The 22405-nt window shown below is 41.9% G+C and overlaps 1 protein-coding gene across 1 annotated transcript in view; it reads right to left on the reverse strand.

The window, feature by feature from the left end:
* CCDC88C (coiled-coil domain containing 88C) overlaps window positions 1–22405 on the reverse strand; it is a 113218-nt gene that overhangs the window by 85175 nt on the left and 5638 nt on the right. The window contains exon 3 of the mRNA XM_063290236.1: window positions 4844–4952. Within this exon, the coding sequence (XP_063146306.1) occupies window positions 4844–4952 (109 nt within the window). The remainder of the gene's footprint in view (window positions 1–4843; window positions 4953–22405) is intronic.

Here is a 22405-nt window from a genome sequence, read left to right on the forward strand (position 1 = left end):
GCCTGATTTGCACTCTGAGAAAACAAAAGCCATTTTAGAGAGAAAGGCACCAGCTTGACAAAGCAGCAACGTAATTAAACTTTTGGAGACAGGGAATGTAAAGAAACAAAAACATGCTCAGTCTTGCTATTGGGCCTCCTGCTATTACGAAATAAAGATTTTTCTATTCACTTTACAACAACCAGATTTATGAGATTGTAAAAATTAGTGCAGCAGCCTGGAACTGGCAAGGAACTCAGTTACCCTTGGGATAAAATTCAACATTTCTGTATTGGCCAGAAATAGTAGTATCTCCATGATACATTATTTTGATAGCAATCTTCAGTACAAAATAATCATCTTGACTGCACGGTTGCTGTTCTTTACCAAATTTGGTCCACATTATCAGCTTTCCCTACCCTGGTATGTTCCAGATTATTCTGAACCACAAGTCCCATTGTTCCACTTCGCTTTTCTGCATATTTTAGGGAATACAAAGCATTCATGATCTAGAAAATAAATTAAATCACTCCATTCCTATTCCTGTCTTCTCAATTACTCTATGGAAGAAACAAAAAAGCATGTGTGACCTTCTTGGAGGGACATGGTTCAGTGACCAGAATTAATTTACACTCATTTTAGGGTCCAGTCAACTAGGAGTCTCCAAAAGATGTATCAGCTGACCAACTTCTGCTGCATTATGGGAACACTTACAATATATGCAGACTACAGATGAACAATAGGCTGGTTCCCAGACACTATATAATAGGAGGTCTCTATGATTAACATTCACTCATTATTGCCATGGATACTTAGAAATTAACTCTTCAGCATGTCACCTACAGATATTTTTATTATTACCAGCTTGATCAACTGCTTTAAAAGTTTGTTTTAAAAACGTTCCTGAAATTATATTTTCAAGCACTTTATTCAACTTATATTCTTTTAATTATTAATATTTTACTAATCAAGGAAATAATAGAAATTTTACAAGACAAGAAGTACAAGTTTTAATATACAGTATTTGAGTTTAACACATATTGCCTTACTCAATTACCATTCTTCAGCAGAATACAAATTGACTGAGAAAGTCAAAGCATTTTAATATAATGTAAAGTCACTGAGAGAGAGGAGTAACAAGATGAAACACCAGCAGACAACAATTCCATAAAAGGCTGCCCAGACATACTAATGTTTTCTACGTGGACAGATATAAGAAGACCACAACTGCATTTTCTATTGTATGCACAGACCATGATATTCAAAACTGTAAAATAAGATACTTTGCCAAAAGCAATGTATTGGAAGTTCAGAATATGGAAGATTCGGAAAGTTAGCTGGCTGCAGAACTACATCCCCAAATAAGTGAATTAAATGAAAAAAGCGGAGACACCCTTGAATCAAGCTTAACTCTGGATGAATATCTGAATACATCCATGGAGATTTCTAGGCAACAGTGTGAAAATGGTTTGCTACTGCCTTCTTTGGGATTGTTTTCAAGTTCTACTTATAGCCCTGAGTCTCCCATCCACTTAGCATCAAAAAATAGACAAGGTCAGTCAGATGTTGCCATGTGAATTTTAAAATTATGCATGTGCATATTGATTACATGTAAACTAGCATAAGACTAACATGTTTCTGTTGAACACTTTTTTTCTTTTGTTATTAATTTAGCTTAAATTAAAATCAGGAAAAGAAACAAGATCAATGGGATTTGAGTTACATTATGCTTCAAATTTTGATTCCAATCTTCTCTTATATACAATGTCAGCTTTAGGGCATCAAATGAAGGTACAGAAGAGTATACGAAGTCTTTTTAAAAGATACAATATTGAATACAGATAATATTCTTGAAAGTTTGTTTATTTATTATTCCAATTTTTATCACCACCCATCTCCCCCTGAAAAGGGAGACTCTGGGCAGTTTACAATAAAATTAAGCATTTAAAAGGATCAACGTATAAAATTACAAAGTAAGCAACTGAGATACTAAAATAATAAATATAAAATCCAAGTGGGGGAGATTACATTCTGTAAGGAGTACTCTACAACACCAGCCACCCCCAGGAAGAGCTATTGCCCTTCCCATCCCAGGTGAGGCAGCAAAACCAGGTCTTCAAATCCTTCCAGAAGGCCGGGAGCAAAGGGGCCTGCCTCACCTCCGGGGGCAGAATGTTCCAAAGGGCAGGCGCCACCGCAGAGAAGGCCCGCCTCCTAGACCCCGCCAGGAGGAATTCCCTTACCAGTGGGGTTCACAGCATGCCCTCTCTGCATGACTGGGTGGGATGGGTCGATGTTAAAGGGATGAGACAGTCCCACAGATAGCCTGGCTCCATGCCATGTAGGGCTTTAAAGGTGATAACCAACACCTTGAATTGGACCCGGAAGCAGACTGGCACCCAGTGCTGCTCGTGCAGCAGTGGTGTCACATGTGCCAATCTTGGGGCACTCATAACTGCCTGTGTGACTGCATTCTGGACCAGCTGAAGCTTCCAGATACTCTTCAAGGGTAGCCCCATGTATAGCGCATTGCAGTAATCTATGTGGGAGATGACCAGGGCATGAGTAACTGTCCAGAGAGCATCTCGATCCAGGAAAGGGCACAACTGGTGCACAACATGAAGTTGTGCAAAGGCCCTCCTGGCCAAGACTAACACCAGCTCTTCGAGCAGGAGTCATGAGTCTAGGAGGACCCACAACTTCCGCACCGGTTCTGAATGGGGCAGTGCAACACCATCCAGTGCTAAAGACGACAACTTCCTGGATACTGAGGAGCCATTAACCCACAGCCACTCTGTCTTACCAGGGTTCAGCTGCAGCCTGTTGTTCCCCATCCAGACCCCCACAGCCCCCAGGCACCTGGAGAGGGCAGTCACCGCATCACTTACTTCACCCGGGATGGAGATGTATAGTTGAATATCATTAGCATATTGATGATACCTCATCCATTGTGATGGATGATCTCACCCAGTGGTTTCATGTAGATGTTAAATAGGAGAGGAGAGAGCACCGAACCCTGTGGCACCCCACACAGAAGAGGTCAAGGGTCAGATCTCTCATCTCCTATTACCACCAATTGGGACCGGCCCTGGAGGAAGGAGGTGAACCAAGCACAGAACCACACTGCCCACCCCCAACTCTGTGAGCCGACCCAAAAGGATACCATGGTCGATGGTATCGAAAGCCACTGAGAGGTCAAGAAGAGCTAGGATGGATGCACTCCCTCCATCCTGCTCCCACCAGAGATCATCCATAAGCGCGACCAATGCAGTCTCTGTCCCATATCCCAGCCTGAAACCTGACTGGAAGGGGTCTAGATAATCCGTTTCATCCAGAATCCTCTGGAGTTGTAACGCCACCACTTTCTCAATCACCTTCCCGAAAAAGGGAAGGTGGGAGACAGGACAAAAATTGTCCAACAGAGTAGGGTCCAGTGATGGTTTCTTGAGGAGGGGGCGCACCAGCGCCTCCTTAAAGGCAGCCAGAACCACTCCCTCTCTCAAGGATGCATTAACCATTGCCTGGACCCAACCACATCTACCTCCCTGGCTGCCTTCACCAGCCAGGAAGGGCATGGTCTAGATGGCATTTGGTGGTATTTACAGACCGGAGGATCCTGTCCGCTTCCTCAGGTCCAACAGGATCAAACTGTTCCCAGATAACAGGGTATGTACATTCCCTTGGTTAATATCATACGTCCCTTTTTGTTTTGATATTCTGATCAATATGGTAACAAAGAGACTTATCAAAAATCTACACAGGAATAGGTTTTATAAGATGAATTGAAACAAAGTTAAAATTACAAATTAGTCCATTATACTTTACTAGATTGTATTTCAGGTAATACAGAAAACAGGATTTTCCCACCAATTTAAACCTGAGTGTTAGCACTGATCAAATAACATTACACTGAGTTACAGCAATTAATCTCCTGATCAATCTGAAACTAAAATATACACTGCTGGATAATTTGAGTGGTATGAGCTTAAGACTGTTCAACCATGAAATAATTTTCAAGTTCTAGATGTGCTCATCCAGGTGAACAGTAAATGTTAGATAAGGACCAGTGCTTTGCTCTAGCTAATAATAACATATCATTATGATACATTATTTAACCTTAAACTACCAAAGCCAGCCACCTCCATCCAGAGGAAGCTACTTATGTAGGTTCTATTTTAGACGTGACATTAGGTTTCCATTTCAAAAAAAATCTTAACAGTTATCAATTTTATCACATCAATTTTACAGAAACAGATTGGCATTACTCATACTATGTAAGTTCAGCATTATACTCTTTGAGTGTGTAACTTAACTGGACCAGTTATACAATGTAAAAACTTATATGAAACCTTACAATCACATTCTTGATCTACTATTATCTGCTTTCCACACTATGTAGTCTTCTGTATGCATTTCAATCTAAATGCAAGTCACAGAATGAATTAACTAAGAAGTCAAAGAAAATCATTACTTTCTGGATCAATAATGGATGCTCTGATAGAGCATTCTTGGACTTTGGTAAGCCAATATGTTAATGTTAATAGCACTGGCTTTGCATGAAAAAAACCTGAAAAGAGTTTCCTGCAGCAAGTTCACTGTAATCTGAATTATTGTCTAAAATTAGTCAGTTTACATTATCCACCTGAAACTATTCCCGTGCAATAGAAGTAAATGTCTGCACTTTTACAGAGCTAAAGTATTTTTCCTCAACATGTTTCAAGGATCAAAACATTAATTGAAAATTTCAGCAAACACAGCTTCCTCTTTTCTTCCTCTGGCAAATTGGTCTCTTCTTTTTACAAAATAATTTATTGTATATTTCTGGCATATAGTATTACAAACAAATACATGTGTACACACATACCTGATAATAGGTTTTGATGTTCCTGACCAGAATAGTGAGGTTTTGAATCCGTAGGTTTACATCATTGTTGACATGCTCATTGACCCGCTGGTTTGTTGGGCGTGGATCCCTATAAGAAAAAGATTAGGATTTAGAACAGCTATACCAATTTGGGAATTAAACAGATTAAAACTTTATTAAAACATTTCTTCTTCCCAAATGTCTTTCCTGACTTACTCAAACTGGTTCACTCTAACCTCATGCTCGAAACTTCTAGCAAGGTTCACAGAATGGAGTGATAGAATTCTTGTTGGGTCTATTTCAGACCATGGGGGTTATCCACTTCCTCCAACTGATTATTCACTTCCTCCAACTATTAGACATATGCCTTTAGAGAACTTGGACATCCAACTTTAAAATATGTTACAATGCAACTCCCACATTCTCCAGGAGTTCTCAGAGTTGTAGTCTGATTTTTCTGAAGAGTACCAATATAAGGGGCACTGAACAATGATAGTTCAGAAATGTTAGTGTAGTCTAGCCTTTTTCTCAATGTGCTACAGTTTTATAGATATACCCGTTGATTTCTGAGGACTTAAGTCCATGATTTTTCCTACTTCCCAAACTAATCTATAGTTTTGGCATTCCCTCTGGGTCAGTAATTATCTCTTTGTCATGTTCACTGATTCAATGTAGTTTATACATCGTAACGTTTCACATACCATGGCGCTGATGAGCGTTTCTGTTTGGGAGGGAGCTGCTGTGAGACCTTGTACCAAGCTCTGTATGTGAAATCAGTACAATGGAATGTGTTTGGGTTATTTTCTCTGCTCAAGGACTTTTCCCGCAGACCATCAGAAACCGTTAGGAGCACCTGGGATTGTGAACTTGAGAAGATTCTATGTGGGGAGGGATTTCATTTGCACCGAGGGTTTTTAGTTTGAATTTGGCGCGCTTTCATCATTCTCAGCTTTCTCTGTGATCCTGCATACTATTCTTTAATAAATCAGATATCTTTGAATTCCTACTCATGAGTCTGATGGTGTTTTAGAATAGGCAACCATTACATAAAGCTGAGAATCACCAAAGTTGTACCGTTAGCTCCTACCAAGATCAGTCTCTTGTGAGGGAAAATAGTTAATGATGGCTGAGTCAAAATCCACGACCGGGGGACTCGAGATGGCTAGCTTGATGCCTGAGTCGACGGTCAAGAGCGGAGAACTGAATCTCACCCCAGAACCTTCAGAATCCCGAGACCTGTCAAGGGATGCATCGAATTCCAATTCTGATGCAGAGGAATTTGACAACAGGGAAGAGCCAAAGCAACCAGCACCCAGCGAATTGCTCGCAGAGTTGATCACCTTGGATGAAGTGGGGGAACCCCAACCAGGGATGTCGGGGACGTCCTGGAAGTATCGGTTCCCACCAACCCCAGACAAAGAATCTACTACGGTGTCAACTGAGAGGAAACCGGGCACGCAAAGGAGAGGGGACTCTCGAACCCGAGAGACTAAGAGTGGTGGAAGCCAAAATAGAATCGATGGAGTACATGTTGAAAAACCTGTCTTTGTCACTGGAGGGGCAGGGGAGGTGCAGAGGAGATCCCAGCTTCCTGCAACCATCCCCCATCCTCCCATCCAGACTACCGGTGGAGCAGGGCCAGAGACGGCTCCGGGATGAATCTCCACCCCGCAGAGCCCGGCCATCAGTATCCCCACCCCGAAAAGGGAAAGCTACTGTAACCTGGGGCCCAACCACTCAAGCGCCGGCTGGTTCCACTCCAACCAGAGGCGGAGAGACTTTTCTGTCAAATTTGATGGGGATCCAACAGAGTTATCTTTCTTTTTAACTAATGCTAAAAGTTATATGAGGCAGTTTGGGGCGTGCTTCCCTTCCAAAGAGGCTAAAGTAACTGCCATTGCCACCAAGTTGAAGGGTCGAGCGGCTGACTGGTATGTTCAATTAAGTGATGCTGACTCCCCTGCACTTGATTATTTCGATGATTTCATGTGGGCGTTAAAGCTGCATTTTGAAGATCCTCTGGCCAAGGCAAGAGCTAAGAAGGCGCTGAAGGATCTTACCCAGGGCCAAATGTCAGTAGCTGATTATGCCCTGGAGTTTAAAGCTCTGGCTGGGAAAATCACTGACTGGTCTGAGTCAACTCTAATAGAGCATTTTAAAGAGGGACTCAACCGGGACGTCCTGCGTTGGGCATTGTGTAAAGACGACACCGACTGGATTGTACGACTGGATCTGTCTGGCAGGAAAGGCTGAGCATGCTCAGCATACCTTCATGCAACCTAGAAAACCTGAAAAACCACCCGCCACCATGAGAGGACCCCGAAGTGCTGCAACTGCTGCCCGGCCAAGCTATAGAGCCTGGGATGAGGAGAGAGATAGGCGCTATGCGAGGGGTCAGTGTCTCCAATGCGGAAAGGAGGGCCATCGAGCAGCTGATTGCCCAAAAGCCAAGGCTGGAGATCAAGCTGGGAAGCTGCTGGCCAAATCGCCCCCCCCCCTCGCGGCGAATGACAGCAGCCAAAGGGACAGCCGACGCTGAAGAAGTAATCTACTTCTCAGGAGAGGCTGAAGACGACTCTAAGGAGCCGGCGGGAAACGCCAGCCACCTGCCATGAAGGGCGCCAGCAGGCAGGTGGAAGAGGATGGGTGCGAAGATGCTATGGTGAGTGCTGACTGTCCCACTTTAGCAGTAAAAGTGAAATTGGGTTTCCGCACAAAAACTACAGAGGTCTGGGCTTTAGTTGACTCTGGGTGTTCCAGGTGTTTAATTCACCCTGATCTGGTTGCTGCTTTGGAACTGCCTAGTTTCCCCCTCCAGCATCCTTTGATCTTCACACAGTTGGATGGTTCAACAGCGGGGTGGGGGGGCGGCAACCCATTTCACTGGAACTGTGGCAATGCAAATGGGCAGCCACCGTGAGACTTTGAAATTCATTGTAGCACCTGTTGGCAATCCCTTGGTAATCCTGGGGATCCCCTGGTTGACCTATCGAAGCCCCTACATAAACTGGGAGCACAGAACTGTGACTTTTAAAGATGGATTTTACCAAGCTCCTACAGAGGAGATAGTTGCATGTGCAGGGGTTGGGAGGGCAGCGATCGCCACGCCGCACCCTGACTTGCCACATTTAGAAGGCTTGCCTGCTCAATACCAAGAATTTGCAGACGTATTTGGGGAGATGGAAGCAGATCAGTTACCCCCCCCCCCCACCGGAAAACTGACTGTGCAATAGAGTTGGTCCCCAATGCTCAATTGCCCAAGCCAAAAATTTATCCGATGACTCAGAAGGAGCTTGAGGCATTACGGGACTTCATTGACAAAAATCTGTCAAGGGGGTTTATTGAACCTGCTAATTCTCCAGTTGGGGCTCCTATGCTATTCCGGGAAAAGAAAGATGGCACGCTTTGACTCTGTACGGACTATCGAGGGTTAAATTCTGTCTCTATTGTCAACAAGTACCCTCTGCCCCTCATGAAGGACATGTTAGCTCATTTGTCAAAGGGCAAGATTTTCTCCAAGCTCGATCTTCGCGAAGCCTATTTCCACATTCGCATAAAAGCTGGGGATGAGTGGAAAACTGCTTTTAATTGCCCACTAGGATCGTTTCAGTACAAAGTCCTCCCTTTTGGGTTGGCAGGGGCACCCGAAGTCTTCATGCAATTGATTAATGAAGTATTACATGATCATTTGTTTAAAGGGGTCCTGGTTTATTTAGATGATGTTCTCATTTACACTGAAACCGAGGAGGAACACGAACACCTCCTCAGACAGGTGTTACGCAAACTTAGAGATGCCAAACTCTATGCCAAACTTTCCAAATGTGAGTTTCACAAAACCCAACTTGACTATCTGGGCTATCGAGTGTCTGACTAGGGTATAGAAATGGACCCTACAAAAATTCAGGCAATTCTAAGTTGGGAATGTCCCCGCACTCAGAGGCAATTACAAAGTTTCCTAGGGTTCAGTAATTACTATCGGTAATTTATCCAGGGGTTCGCTGAGATTGCTCTGCCCCTCACTGATTTACTCCGTACCAAGGGCTTGGGAGAGACACGCAAAGTAAAAAACCCTGGGGCAGTGCTGAATTGGACGCCTGAATGCCAGGCAGCATTTGAGAAGTTAAAAACCCTTTTCACTGCTGAGCCTATTTTACAGCACCCTGATCCTGAACGCCCCTTTGTGGTCCAAGTTGATGCTTCTGACTCCTCTGTTGGGGCTATTTTGTTACAAAGGGATTCAGAAAATTGCTTAAAACCCTGCATTTATCTATCCAGGAAATTTTCTGAAACAGAACGCTGTTGGCATGTTTGGGAAAAGGAGGCGTTTGCTGTAAAAGCAGCTTTAGAAACCTGGCTCCATCTCCTTGAAAGCGGTAAATGCCCTTTCGAGGTTTGGACTGATCACAGGAATTTGGAAGCCCTCTGCACCCCACGACGTCTCAGCCATAAACAGATTCGCTGGGCTCAGTTTTTCAGTCACTTTAACTTCCAGTTAAAATTTATTCTGGGAAAGAAAAACTTTCTGGCTGATGCTTTGTCATGGTTGCCTCAGGACCTTGACATGGCAGATGTGGTTGGGACTGTTCTCATTGAACCACAACTGGGCTTGGTTGCTGTCACTTGGAGCCAGACCCGTGCACAGGCAACCCCGCCCCCAGCCCAGTCTGGGAAGCGGAAAGTGCAAGTTCCATGTCAGTTACAGAAGGACTTTCTCCAGGCATTAAAATATGACACTTGGTTGCTAGCTAATAGAGACAATGTTTCTTTTGAAAACGGTCTGACGTGGGTGGAACACCGCCTTTACGTGCCTGAAACTTTAAGAGCTGATGTTTTGCAGCGTTCCCATGATGATAAACTTGCTGGACACTTTGGTTTTGTCAAAACCTTGCATTTAGTTCGCCGTCAATTTTGGTGGCCAACCTTAAGGCGTGATGTAAAGGACTATGTTGCTTCCTGTCCTGTTTGTGCCATGTCAAAACGAAAAGGGGGGAAGCCACAGGGGCTTCTACAGCCAGTGGCCAGCCCGCCCCGCCACTGGGACGAGATTTCTATGGATTTCATTGTGGACCTACCTCACAGTCAGAAGAAAACTGTCATTTGGGTTGTAAAGGATTTTTTCTCTAAACAAGCTCATTTCATTCCATGTGCATCCATCCCGTCAGCCCCACAATTAGTGCGCCTATTTCTCCATCACATCTACCGCCTCCACGGTAGCCCCTCCCATTTAATTTCTGACCACGGCATACAGTTTACTTCCCAGTTTTGGAAATCATTTTTAAAATTGATTGGCACTAAACAAGCACTGTCCACATTATCCCATCCACAGACTGACGGTTCTACTGAGATTTTAAATGCCACTCTTGAACAGTTTCTTAGAGCATACATTAACTACCATCAGGACGATTGGGTGGAGTTGTTACCTTTTGCTGAAGTTGCTTACAACAATGCTGTGCATCAAAGTACCGGACAAACCCCTTTTCGCGTAGTTTCTGGTCACGACTTTGTTCCCGTCCCCGAACTGCCACAGCCCCCTTCCCAAACATGTTCTGCATCTGACTGGGCTGTTAAACTGTCTGATTCCTGGCCAGTAATTCAACAAGCTTTGGCTGATGCCCAGGCTGCTTACAAGTCTCAAGCTGATAAGCATCATTCTTTACAACATGACTTCAAAGTTGGGGATCAGGTGTATCTATCTACTAAGTTTATCAAATCACCTCAACCCTCTAAAAAACTTGCTCCCAAATTCATTGGTCCTTTTCCTGTTGTTCATCGTGTCAATCCAGTTACTGTTAAATTGGAACTGCCTCACAATTTGAAATGCTTGCACCTTGTTTTCCATTGCAGCTTGCTTAAGCCTGTGCACCACTCACTGTGTTGACACCCTCAACCTCCTCCTCCTGCTCCAATTATGATTGACGGCCAACAACACTTTGAAGTCAAGGACATCGTTGATTCTTGCAAGCTTCGAGGCACCCTGCAGTATCTGGTCCGATGAAAACACTTTCCTCATCCTGAATGGGTGTCTGCCCACCATGTTAACGCTCCTGATTTAGTTAACCGTTTCCACCTTGCTTATCCTTTGAAGCCTGCTGCTTAATGTATTCTTCATTTTGGGGAGGCAGTATGTCATGTTCACTGATTCAATGTAGTTTATACATCGTAACGTTTCACATACCATGGCGCTGATGAGCGTTTCTGTTTGGGAGGGAGCTGCTGTGAGACCTTGTACCAAGCTCTGTATGTGAAATCAGAACAATGGAATGTGTTTGGGTTATGTTATCTGTTCAAGGACTTTTCCCGCAGACCATCAGAAACCGTTAGGAGCACCTGGGATTGTGAACCTGAGAAGATTCTACGTGGGGAGGGATTTCATTTGCACCAAGGGTTTTTAGTTTGAATTTGGCGCACTTTCATCATTCTCAGCTTTCTCTGTGATCCTGCATACTATTCTTTAATAAATCAGATATCTTTGAATTCCTACTCATGAGTCTGATGGTGTTTTAGAATAGGCAACCATTACACTCTTGTTCTAACCTGGTGATCTCCCATGCAATACTAAAACAGGCCCAAGTTTGCATGGTTTCTGAACTAACAAGGCTGTCCTAACCTTCTTCCCCACTTACTAGCTTTACTACATATACTGAGTTTTCATTGATGGGGCACCATTTTAAAATGCTGTTTCCCATCTGCAGATAAAACATACAGGCTGTATAACTATCTGTTATTATATATACTGTATGTATATCCATGCTAGGCTCCAGCTTTCATCTAGACCAGTATTTCTCAGCCTTTGGTGAGTTTTAGATGTGTGGACTTCAAGGCCACACATCTGGACTTTGCCACGGCTGGGAAACATTGATCTAGATCAAAATGAATGACAGCAAGTAGTATCAATATAGTCTGCAGATGAAAGGAACTGATTTTCTTTAACAATCAAACTAGTAATCACTTAATAAGCAACAGTTTTGCTTATTGTCCACTTTGACTGAAGTTACTTCACACATGCAGTCTGAACATAATTCCATGGGTCATCTCACTATATTAGCAAGTAGATTGGGCAAAATGACATCTTCACTATATCTAGCTAATTATATTTATAATGCACAAAACATAACAGCAGTAGCAATTAAATAATAAAGCCTGAGAGTAATTTGTATAATAGTGGCAAACATTCAGCTTGAATGTTATTTCTTTAACTTAAAAAAAGAACTAAGCAATCTTTTCTAACGTATTTGGAAGCTTCATTAAATAGTTAGTGTGCTAGACTATGATTGTGGAGACCCAAGTGCAAATCCTCAAACAGCTACAAAATTACTGACCCTTTGGGTCAGTAATTATCTCTTGTTCTAACCTGTTTTATTGTCTTAATCTCCCAGAGGGAAGATGGAATATAAATGCAATAAATAAATAAATAAATCACAGATTTTCTTCTTATAAGCCACTCACCAAGTCTACTAACTCAAGTGTATGAGACTCAAGTAAGCAATTTAGTGCCAATTTACAAAACATATTCCTGAACCATACAAAAGTTCAGCCTTCCTCAAATACAAGCAAACTAAGCACACTGGATATATTCAGAGACGATTTCCATGATGATGGGTAAGTAAGTTCTACTGCAACCACAGTGGCTGTATCAGCGTTGGGGCTGGAGACCTGCCCAGAACTGGCAACAGTAGAATTTTTTCCTGCCCTACCTCAGGCCACTTGCCTTATTAAATAGGCAGACAAGTGAGAAAGGCAGCCATTTGCAAACAAAAGAAAAGCTATAATTAACAGAGGTTTAATGCAACTCATTCGCATGACAAAAATCAAATGCGTAATAATAATTTAAAGAAATTGTAGGAAGTGATGGCAAAAGCAGATGCCTAAGGCTTTCGAAGATGTCTGGGAAAGATTACTACTTTGGATTCTAGATTGTTAGCTTATCACTTGTTAAAGCAGCTTCACTGGTACAACTTGGCCTTGAAGCAACAAAATTGACTGTCAACACAAGTCTGTAACTTCCCTTTTCTCTCAGAGTCCTCAGCTTTCTTAAATTCTAGCAAAAAGGACTGTTGTATCTGACGGTGAAACGGAAGAAAAAAGGTGTTACAGGCAATGCAAGATATGGAGCAAGGGCTAGTTGCTAAACCTGTCATCTCTTTTATCAGCCCCCAAACCAAAACAATCAGCCTTTGAAAAAGGGAGAAACACTTTTCTCATGCTATTATAACTGGGAAAGCATTAGAAACAACCTACTGCCCAGGAGGAAAAGTAGCATTCTGGGCATCCTGTCAGCTAAGGCTGTATTATCTCATTTCTATCAACAAGGCAGTGGGAAAAGTGGATTCCATCCCAATTGCTGGAGTTTACTTCTCTGCTCCCAGAAGCAAGGGTCTGCCACTCATTTACATCAGCATTCTCAAATTTGTGGCTGTTTGCTTTGGAAAGGGGGGAGGCACCTCACCCTGGAGTTTGAGTCTTTACTGCTCCCAGCTGCTCTCCACACAAGAGCCACATGTGTCACGTCTCCCCCAACACAAACAACTGGAGCAAAATGTTGGCCTCATATGATGCCCCTAACAATATGCATCCCTTGGTTATCAGCAAGATGCCCTTCCTGCATTAGATCTGGGGTGGACTATTTTGAGGCTACGTGCAGTTCACCAATTTTGCAACCAGATACAGCTATTTGTGGTTCATGTCCTCCCCCTGCCTTTTCTCCTGCTGTCAAAAATGCAGCTGCTGGTCCTTCCAGCAGATGTTGTAAGAAACCTCTATGGATGATTGCAAAGCTGTCTCAGAACAGCTGCTAAAACTGCCACTTTGACTCTGTAAGCATTAGCAGGTGCTGGGCTGCTAACCCTCTCAGGGCTTAAGTACAATTTAATAACATTAGCGGGGCAGGGACATGGAAGAAAAACAAACAGAAGAAAAATCTAACATTAAATCTCTTCCCTGCACCACAGTGGTCCCTGTAAATATCACAACCTTTTCCCCATATGTATTGCTTGTGGCCCTCAAGGCTGGAAACGTTGCTTTAGATCAAGCACGGCAAACTCATACCAAACTCAATACTTTTTTGATATATAACTCAAGGTGGCAAACATACCTAATATTCCTTTCTCCTCCTATTTTTCCCACAACCACCACCCTGTGAGGTGCGTTGGGCTGAGAGAGCGAGACTGGTCCAAAGTCACCCAGCACCTGAACCACTACACCAAACTGGCTTTTTTGTTTGAATGATACTGTAAAAATAACACAACTGAGTAAGTAGCAAGAAACAAGTCATCTACATAAACCCATACTAAGGGGCTACAAAAATGGATGGGAGAAGTACAAACATTTCAAAGTGACTAAAACATGCAGGGTTCACACAGGTTGTTCTAATAGCCTACCATCTTAAGGTGTAGCCTATGCTAGATATTGGGGGGGGGGATTTTTTATCCTTCCTGAAAGCAGTGAACTAGCAAAATCCTGTGTATTTATTTGGTTAACAGCCAGTGGGGCAACCTTTAACATTCTCCTCCGCTGCAATATGGTAGAAATAATCTCTGAAGTTCACAAGTGGGGGGAAGGGGCAGAAATGTCCTTGATAGCCTATAATATTTATGCTGGGGATTTATAAATATGACACATTTACAAATGCAGCCAAATAATCTTTGGACTAAAATCAGGGTCTTTTTAATAGAGGTGCCAGGGGGAGAAGGAATTGGAGGCGGCTTCACCTAAAGCCTAAGTCACAGAGATGTACAAAATTCATTGATCCACAAATGGAATATCCTGTTGATTTCTAAAATGTTCTCTTGCCTTTTGACTATGCTAACTGTGCATCTTCCCAGGCCATGCTATTCTGTGGCCAGTTTGGCAGTTTCTAAAAGTAAATCCTCCAAACCAGAAGTGGTTTGAGGTATCCTAGATATGTTCTATTTCAAAGCCGGTACTAATGATTTCATATTTGAAATGTTCCTTTTTTATTCAAGGTGGTAAAACTAACCAGTTAAAATATAAATCCAGGATCTAGCAATATCTCAATATTTCAAATTTCCCCACACATTCCATTTACTGAATCATTGGTCCTGTTGTTTGAGCTGCAAAAATTAACACATGACCCATTAAATCATTGCCTTCTCCTAGCTTGACCTGGTTGCAGGGTATGACAACTTTTTATTCTCCACCAGTGAGAAATACTTGCCCTTTTCAAGTCTCTTAACATGAAATTCAGAAGCTATTAAACAAAGAGAAAAATCTTCCGCCTCCCTCTGGAGAGTCCAAAAGATGGTAATGCTGCCATTAGTGCTAGCTTTAGTAAATTTTGCTATACTACGTTCTAAATAAAAAGGGCTTCAGTTTGATTTTTTTCATTTCAGTTCCTGATGCATCAAATTGATCTGTCCTTAAGGTGTTCCAAGTTATTTGTTTTATGTGCTGCAACAGGGTTGTTTATAGGAGATCCTACGTGGCATCTAATGGGACGTACAGCACTTTGGAAATAATTCAGAAAAGGTACTTCATAGTGCAGGAAAAATGTTTTAAGATCCACAGAGATGTGTCACATTGGCACTCCTGCAAGCTCTGAAGCACCTTTTCCCAAGTCTATGCACAGCTCTACCTTCTAGCTGACCAGCAAGAGCCCCTGTCTGCGCTGAACTTGGCAAGAAGAGAACAGGCAAAGAAGCCTGAGAAGGGATGGCAAATGGTACCGGTACTGGATCTCACTAGTGTTCAGATTACTTATTATAATGTCCATGCCTCTTCAATTAAACTGGCTTTAAGCAATTACCAAGTCAGATACTGTGTTTATGTGGAATGATGGTAACACAGTAAGGACACACTATCATCATTATTCATTTTTGTTTAAATTACTTGACAAACCATTAAAAAGGTCACCAATAATCTGTCTTTCTATTTTAAGGTGTACAATTCTTCTGTTAATTCTGTTATCAATATAAATTATACCTGAGAAATGTGTGTCTTTAGCATTTTCTCAAACTAAAAACAACAACAACATGGACATAGGATGCAATAGAAATATAAATGTGGGGTGAGGTTCAAGTGAACTTTCTCCAGGCCCCAAAGAATTTTAAAAAGACCACATTTACAAATGTAGGCTAGAGACATTCCTCCTAACTGGAATAGGAGCCTCAAACTTTTTGGCTAAGGCTATGCATACTTCTAAAATGACTTAGAAGCAGCGCTCTGAAACTTGCACAAGTGTGGCACATCACTGCAATTATTAAAGTACCCCAAGGTTTATTTCAGGATTTTGTGCAACCTGAAAAAAGTCAGAGCAGCTTCAAACAGCTACATTAAAGATGCAAATACATTAAGGAGTCAACTTTTTAAAGCAGCCACATCTTTTTTGTCAGGCTCATGTGGAAGACTGAAAAAAGACAAGGCAGCTATAATCAGTAGTAGATAATTGGAACACTTTGCATTTCTTCTAAATCATTTTCAAAACATGCATATCCCTAATTCAGGCTGTTGAACTCTCAGAAAATAAATGTGACTCAACCTAAACTTTCATGATTAGGACTGGGTCTTTTTCATCATTTCAGGAAAAGTTCTCTGAAGAATAAGAATAAAAAGAAGGGAATAAAATAAAATAAACACTTGGCAAGAGAGAGCATCCTTCAAAGCATCCTTCATATTTTACAATGTGTGCATCAGTGGGTTCTCCTGGCTATCAAACATATTCAGGTGGCTGACTGCACTGAGATGGGGGAGCAAGAATGCAAAACAATAGCACAGCATGGCATGCTCAGCATCCGCTGATATAATCCTGTCATAATAGATAAATTATTTCCGATAGCTAATTTTTATTGCTTCTAATAATATCACAGTGCAAAGTACTGGAAAAAGCAAACAAGTGTCTAATGTTTGTACTAAAGCATCACGATTAACTGACATTTCAACAGATAAGTTAATATTTTATTTATGATAGCACTTAGCAATATGACACATAAGGCACTGGTCATCTAAAAAAGAAAGTTCTTTATATTGTTGAGACCACCAAAAATTTTAGCAATTTTAGGGGGGACAGCTGGACTGTTATATGAGAGCTCATACTGGGACTGGGGGAGAGGATTTGCAAACCCTGATTGCCTTCAATTTTACAATTAGAATTTCCAAGAGCTTCAGTACAGAATTAGATAAGCTTGTAACCAGGTACATATATATATTTCAAGGAATTCTTTGCATGATGAATCATCTGTCAATATATTCTAGCCCCCTTGTTCTAGCTGTGTTTGAAAAGCAGAATGTATTTTCTGCAAACAAAATTACTATTTCTAAAACTTACTGTTGCACTTATACCTTTCTGCTCATACAAGCACTCAAGATGGTTTACAACAATAGAGATCAAGCATTTATTTCAATCACAGCCATGCAGGATCTATTAGCTTCCACTAAAGTCCCATGTGAACTTAAGAGCAGAACCTAGAGTTAATCAGTATTCACTTGTGGCACCACAGTGATGAGACAAAAACAAACCAGGTTACTGATGAGAACAAGCGATAACTTTTCCAGAAAGATCTGGGTGCACAGGAAACAGTCTGGGGCATTAAGTTCTACTGCATCATGAACTCCAGAACACATAGATATATCTCCAAATTTTCCAAGGGTAATTCTGTTAGATTTCATTTTGGGATTTTATATTCTGTGGATACTAGGGATTTACTGAGTAGCAATAGCTAGGCCATATTGTATCACTCACAACATTAATTGCTCTGAAGTCTGCTCCATGGTATTATACTAACAACAGTTGGGCTTTGGGAAGTTCAAAGCATGCATCTCTCATTTGATGTTAAGACAACTGGTAACCTCAGAAGATCTTGGATCCAGCATTTTTTAGAAGTTGTACATCTTAGTCATTTATTTCCAGTTGTCACTGTTTTTTTTAAGGAACCCACACAACTATCTCTAGCAGCACATTTGTCCATAGCAAAACAACCGATCTTATGTTAAACCTTGAAAAAAAATCTATGGCCATTCTGTTCAATGAGTAACACATGAAATAGTAGTGAAGAAATCCAAGAACATATGACCCTGTCTTAATCACTTTATAGTGCTCACTGAAGTGAGCCAGTCTGGTCTAGTGGCTAAGGTTCTGGGCTAGAAACCAGGAGTCTGTGAGTTCTAGTCCCGCCTTAGCCATGAAAGCCAGCTGGGTGACCTTGGGCCAGTCACTCTCTCTCAGCCCAACTCGGTGCAATGTAGACTAGCCTCCTCGTGGTGCACCCCGGGCAACGTGACTTATCATGGCTAAATAGTTTACACATCTGGCTGCTGGACCTCACAAGGATCTCCCAGCAAGAAAAAGTAGCATGAACACCAAACTGCTACACCGTACGATCAAATAAAAAAAAGTGCTCGCTGAGAACTAATCATCTTCCATTTAGCTTAGGTTCATGGGTACTTTCCAGTAGGTCAATAATAAAAAACATGAGAGTTCTGAAAGGCAGGAATTCCTAATGATAAAGAAAATAACTCATTATTCAAGGAGTTCAACAACCCCCTTCCCTCTGAAACAATAAAGGAGTTTTAAGTTTTCAGCTTACCACCTGGGAACTATTTATAAAAAATTAAGGACTGATACTATCACAATATGGGTGACTATGAAACACTGGAGGGCTAGAAGATTGTCTTACAGGCATCAATTTACCTGTTGTTTTTGATTCTGGGTTGAGCAGTTTTGTACCACCACAGTATCTTTTATATGAAAAAGAACTGCCTGCTCAGATTAAAAGTCCAAGCAGCTTTTTCCAAACCCATCCTTGTGGGTAACTCTGGGAAATACACAGAGAAAGAATAGTAGAGAGGCAGCCAAACCTAATTTGCTCCCAAAGCTATTCTATACAGATTATTTTGGAAGTGGAGGATTTAAAAAAGACCAGCTCTTCTAACATTCCCTCCACCATGTTATCAATGTTGAACATACATCCATATACCACAAGAGTACTGCAGTGGCTGAGGTGCTGACTCAGGCTGAGGAAACCCAAGTTCAAACCCCGACTTCACTATGGTGATCACTGGATGGCATTTGACTAGTAACTTGCTCTCAGCCAGATCCACGTAATGCAGCTTTTACTGAGGGGTAATTAGAAGAGATCTCTATGTAAGCTCCTTTTAGCTTTTTGTAAAAATAAATGCAATGAGCCAATACATGATAAACTTCGTATCAGTTTATATAGTATGTTACTTGGCATAGGCAAAAATATGTTAATGTATCCATCTGACAAACACAATATTAACAATATAGGTGGGCTATACTGTACTAGTGGAAATACTTGACTGAACACAGATGCTGTTGGGTTCAAAATCCCAGCACCCCAGTCAGGAGAGGCAATGGTCAGAGTCATGAGAGTTTCTGCAAGGTCTAAAGAACACTAAGCTGTCAATCAAGAAGCACAAAGCTGTCAACAGGAATTTGAAAATCTTATTTACTGAATTATATCATTATTAAATTTGTTATGGCCACCCATTCTGGGCGACATATCCGACTACACAATTAAAATAGATTAAAACATAAATAAATAACAAAACGTAACAGCCTAGACTGGGACGCGGTGGCGCTGCGGGTTAAACCGCTGAGCTGCCGATCGGAAGGTCGGCGGTTCGAAACCGCGTGGCGGGGTGAGCTCCCATTGCTCGTCCCAGCTCCTGCTCACCTAGCAGTTCGAAAACATGCAAATGTGAGTAGATCAATAGGTACCACTTCGGCGGGAAGGTAACGGCGTTCCGAGTCGTCATGCCGGCCACATGACCCGGAAGTGTTCTATGGACAACGCCGGCTCCAAGGCTTAGAAACGGAGATGAGCACCGCCCCCTAGAGTCGGACACGACTGGACTTTACGTCGAGGGAAACCTTTACCTTTAACAGCCTAGACTAAAAAGCAACCATAAAAACAACAACTGCAACAAAGACAGGGACTCCACAACTACACTAACCCCAGTGTTGTTTTTGTACCAAACATACTTTTTGGAATGATGGCCAAAAAGTTCAAAGAAAAACATCCAAGTCTGGCTACATTTTGCAAAAACCTACATCAAGTCTGACAAAAGCATGTGGGAAAATGTGTTATGGTCTAACGAGTCCAAGGCTGAACTTTTTGGCCATCATTCCAAAAAGTACGTTTGGCACAAAAACAACACTGTGCATCGCCAGAAGTACACCATACCCACAGAGGAGCCTGGTGGTGGCAGCAGCATTATGCTTTGGGGCTGCTTTTCTTCAGCTGGAACTGGGGCTTTAGTCAAGGTGGAGGGAATGATGAACAGTTCCAAATATCAGTCCATTTTGGCACAAAACCTTCAGGGCTCTGCTAAAATGCCGAAGATGAAGAGGAATTTCACCTTTCAACACAACAATGACCCAAAGCATACCTCCAAATCGACAAAAGAACGGCTTCACCAGAAGATGATCAAAGTTTTGGAATGGCCCAGCCAGAGCCCAGACCTGAATCCAATTGAAAATCTGTGGAGTGACCTGAAGAGGGCTGTGCCCAGGAGATGCCCAGATTTGGAGCGCTTCTGCAAGGAAGAGTGGGCAGATTCCCAAGGCAAGATGTGCTATGCTGATAGACCCCTACCCCAAAAGACTGAATGCTGCCATAAAATCAAAAGGTGTGTCAACAAAGTATTAGTGTAAGGGTGTGCACACTTATACAACCACATTATTCTAGGTTTTTATTTTATTTTTATTTTTCACCCTAAAAGATTTCAGTTTGTTTTTCAATTGAATTATACAGCTTATATGCTATATTAAAGGCGGAAAAAATTCTCAAGTGATTTATCTTGGTCTAATTCTTTTACATCTCAAAAACCTGGCATTTTAACAGGGGTGTGTAGACTTTTTATATCCACTGTTAATTGTTATTGAAATTCAAACTGTCAATTTAAATTGAATCAGTCATAAAGATATTGGCTGAAACACGTGTTTAACACAGCACATTCTATAGCTTTGAAAGATAATATAATTTAATTTGTACTGAGATTAGGAAACCATTTGATAAGACAAGCTAGTAAATGCAAATATTATTTTTACTGGTAATAGGGGCTGTTTGGAGATTTAGGGCTGCTAATCTACCAGATACCTTAGGGCTTGGTTTACCACTGTCACTTATACCATTTATTTATTACAACTTCTGAAGTAGTTATGGTCACAGTATTCATAAGCACTCAAAAGCAATGTAATTCATTGCAATAAACTAAAAATGCAGTATAGATTGAGTAAACTCAGCCCATTTACTGGAAGTTAAAGTACAGCTCTAAACAAACTTTAGAAGTGCAATGCAGCGAGCATTGGAGCCATTGATGACGCCCTGAGAGTACTGGAGGCCAAGACGCACCACTGCAGGGTGGATGGTAGAGACTGGGATGCTCATCTGTTGTGTCAGCAACTCTTTGCGACTGTACTGATGGAAGTGGGAGAAGAGACTGACTTTGGCACCATAATCTGGCCTCATGGGGACCTGCCGATGCTCCAAGTTTTTGGCTAGCTTTTTTGGGGCATCTGGAATAACCATGAATGGAATAACCATGAAAGGTCCAACTCACAGCTGGTGTTGTTATGCTAAAATCTTTACAGTATTTAACAGATCACTCAAAAGCAGGCAATGTCCATTAAATCCAAATTTATATAATTTGCATCAACTTATATTATTTATGCAATTATTTAATAGTCATAACTGCATAATTTGCAACAAAACCATTTATGGAATTATCCTTGTAATTAATGGACCCCCCAATTTAACAGACACCCAGTCTGTTAAACAGGAGGAAAGTCTGAAAAGAAAGTATCTCCACTGTATCTGACGTTTGCTAAACAGAGGACAGTTGAACCCAGAGCTTACTCTACTCTATTTCTACAATTAATGATCATGCACAATTTGTTCCTTTATCTACCCAGTCAACTAACACATAAAAGAACTCAACAGAAATGGTTTCAGTTCCACAGGAAATGTGATTTTTGCAGGTTAGATCAGCTACTTGAAAATAGTTTCCTTGATTAACTGCAACAGAAAAAGATATTCAGTGTATGCGGCGGGGGGCGGGGGACGACACGATTGCCCTCATCAATTATCTTTCAAATTTGCTATTACATATGTGCTATAAGTTTGCTACTGAATTTGAAAAAATAAGTCTTCTTAAGGGCATCTAAAGTCATCACAACTTAATCAGTCCCTATGGAAGTCTTCCAGAAATTATGCCTCTAGATTTTGTGGGAATACACTACAGGTAGTCCTTGCTTAACGACCCTAATTGGGACCAGAATTTCTGTCACTAAGGAATAATGTTGTTAGGTGAAACATCACATGACTGCACCACTTAGCGACAACAGTTTCAGTAGTTCCAGTTGTGGTTGTTAGGCTGGGACCTCACACTTCTCCTGCTCCGCCATGCTTGCCTCTGCTTCAATTCCCCCCCACCTATCTCCCCCTCACCTCTGCTCTTTTGGCCTGCTGGCATTCCGCTGCCTCTGCTGGCCATGTGAGGGCATCAGGAAGGCCTCATGTGGCCAGCAGTGGCCTCAGGAAGACCTTGCAAGGCTTCAGGAAGGCCGTGTGGCCAACAGCTGCCTCA

Source organism: Candoia aspera, chromosome 1 (assembly GCF_035149785.1).
Source record: "Candoia aspera isolate rCanAsp1 chromosome 1, rCanAsp1.hap2, whole genome shotgun sequence".
In the NCBI taxonomy this organism is placed as follows: Eukaryota; Metazoa; Chordata; class Lepidosauria; order Squamata; family Boidae; genus Candoia; species Candoia aspera.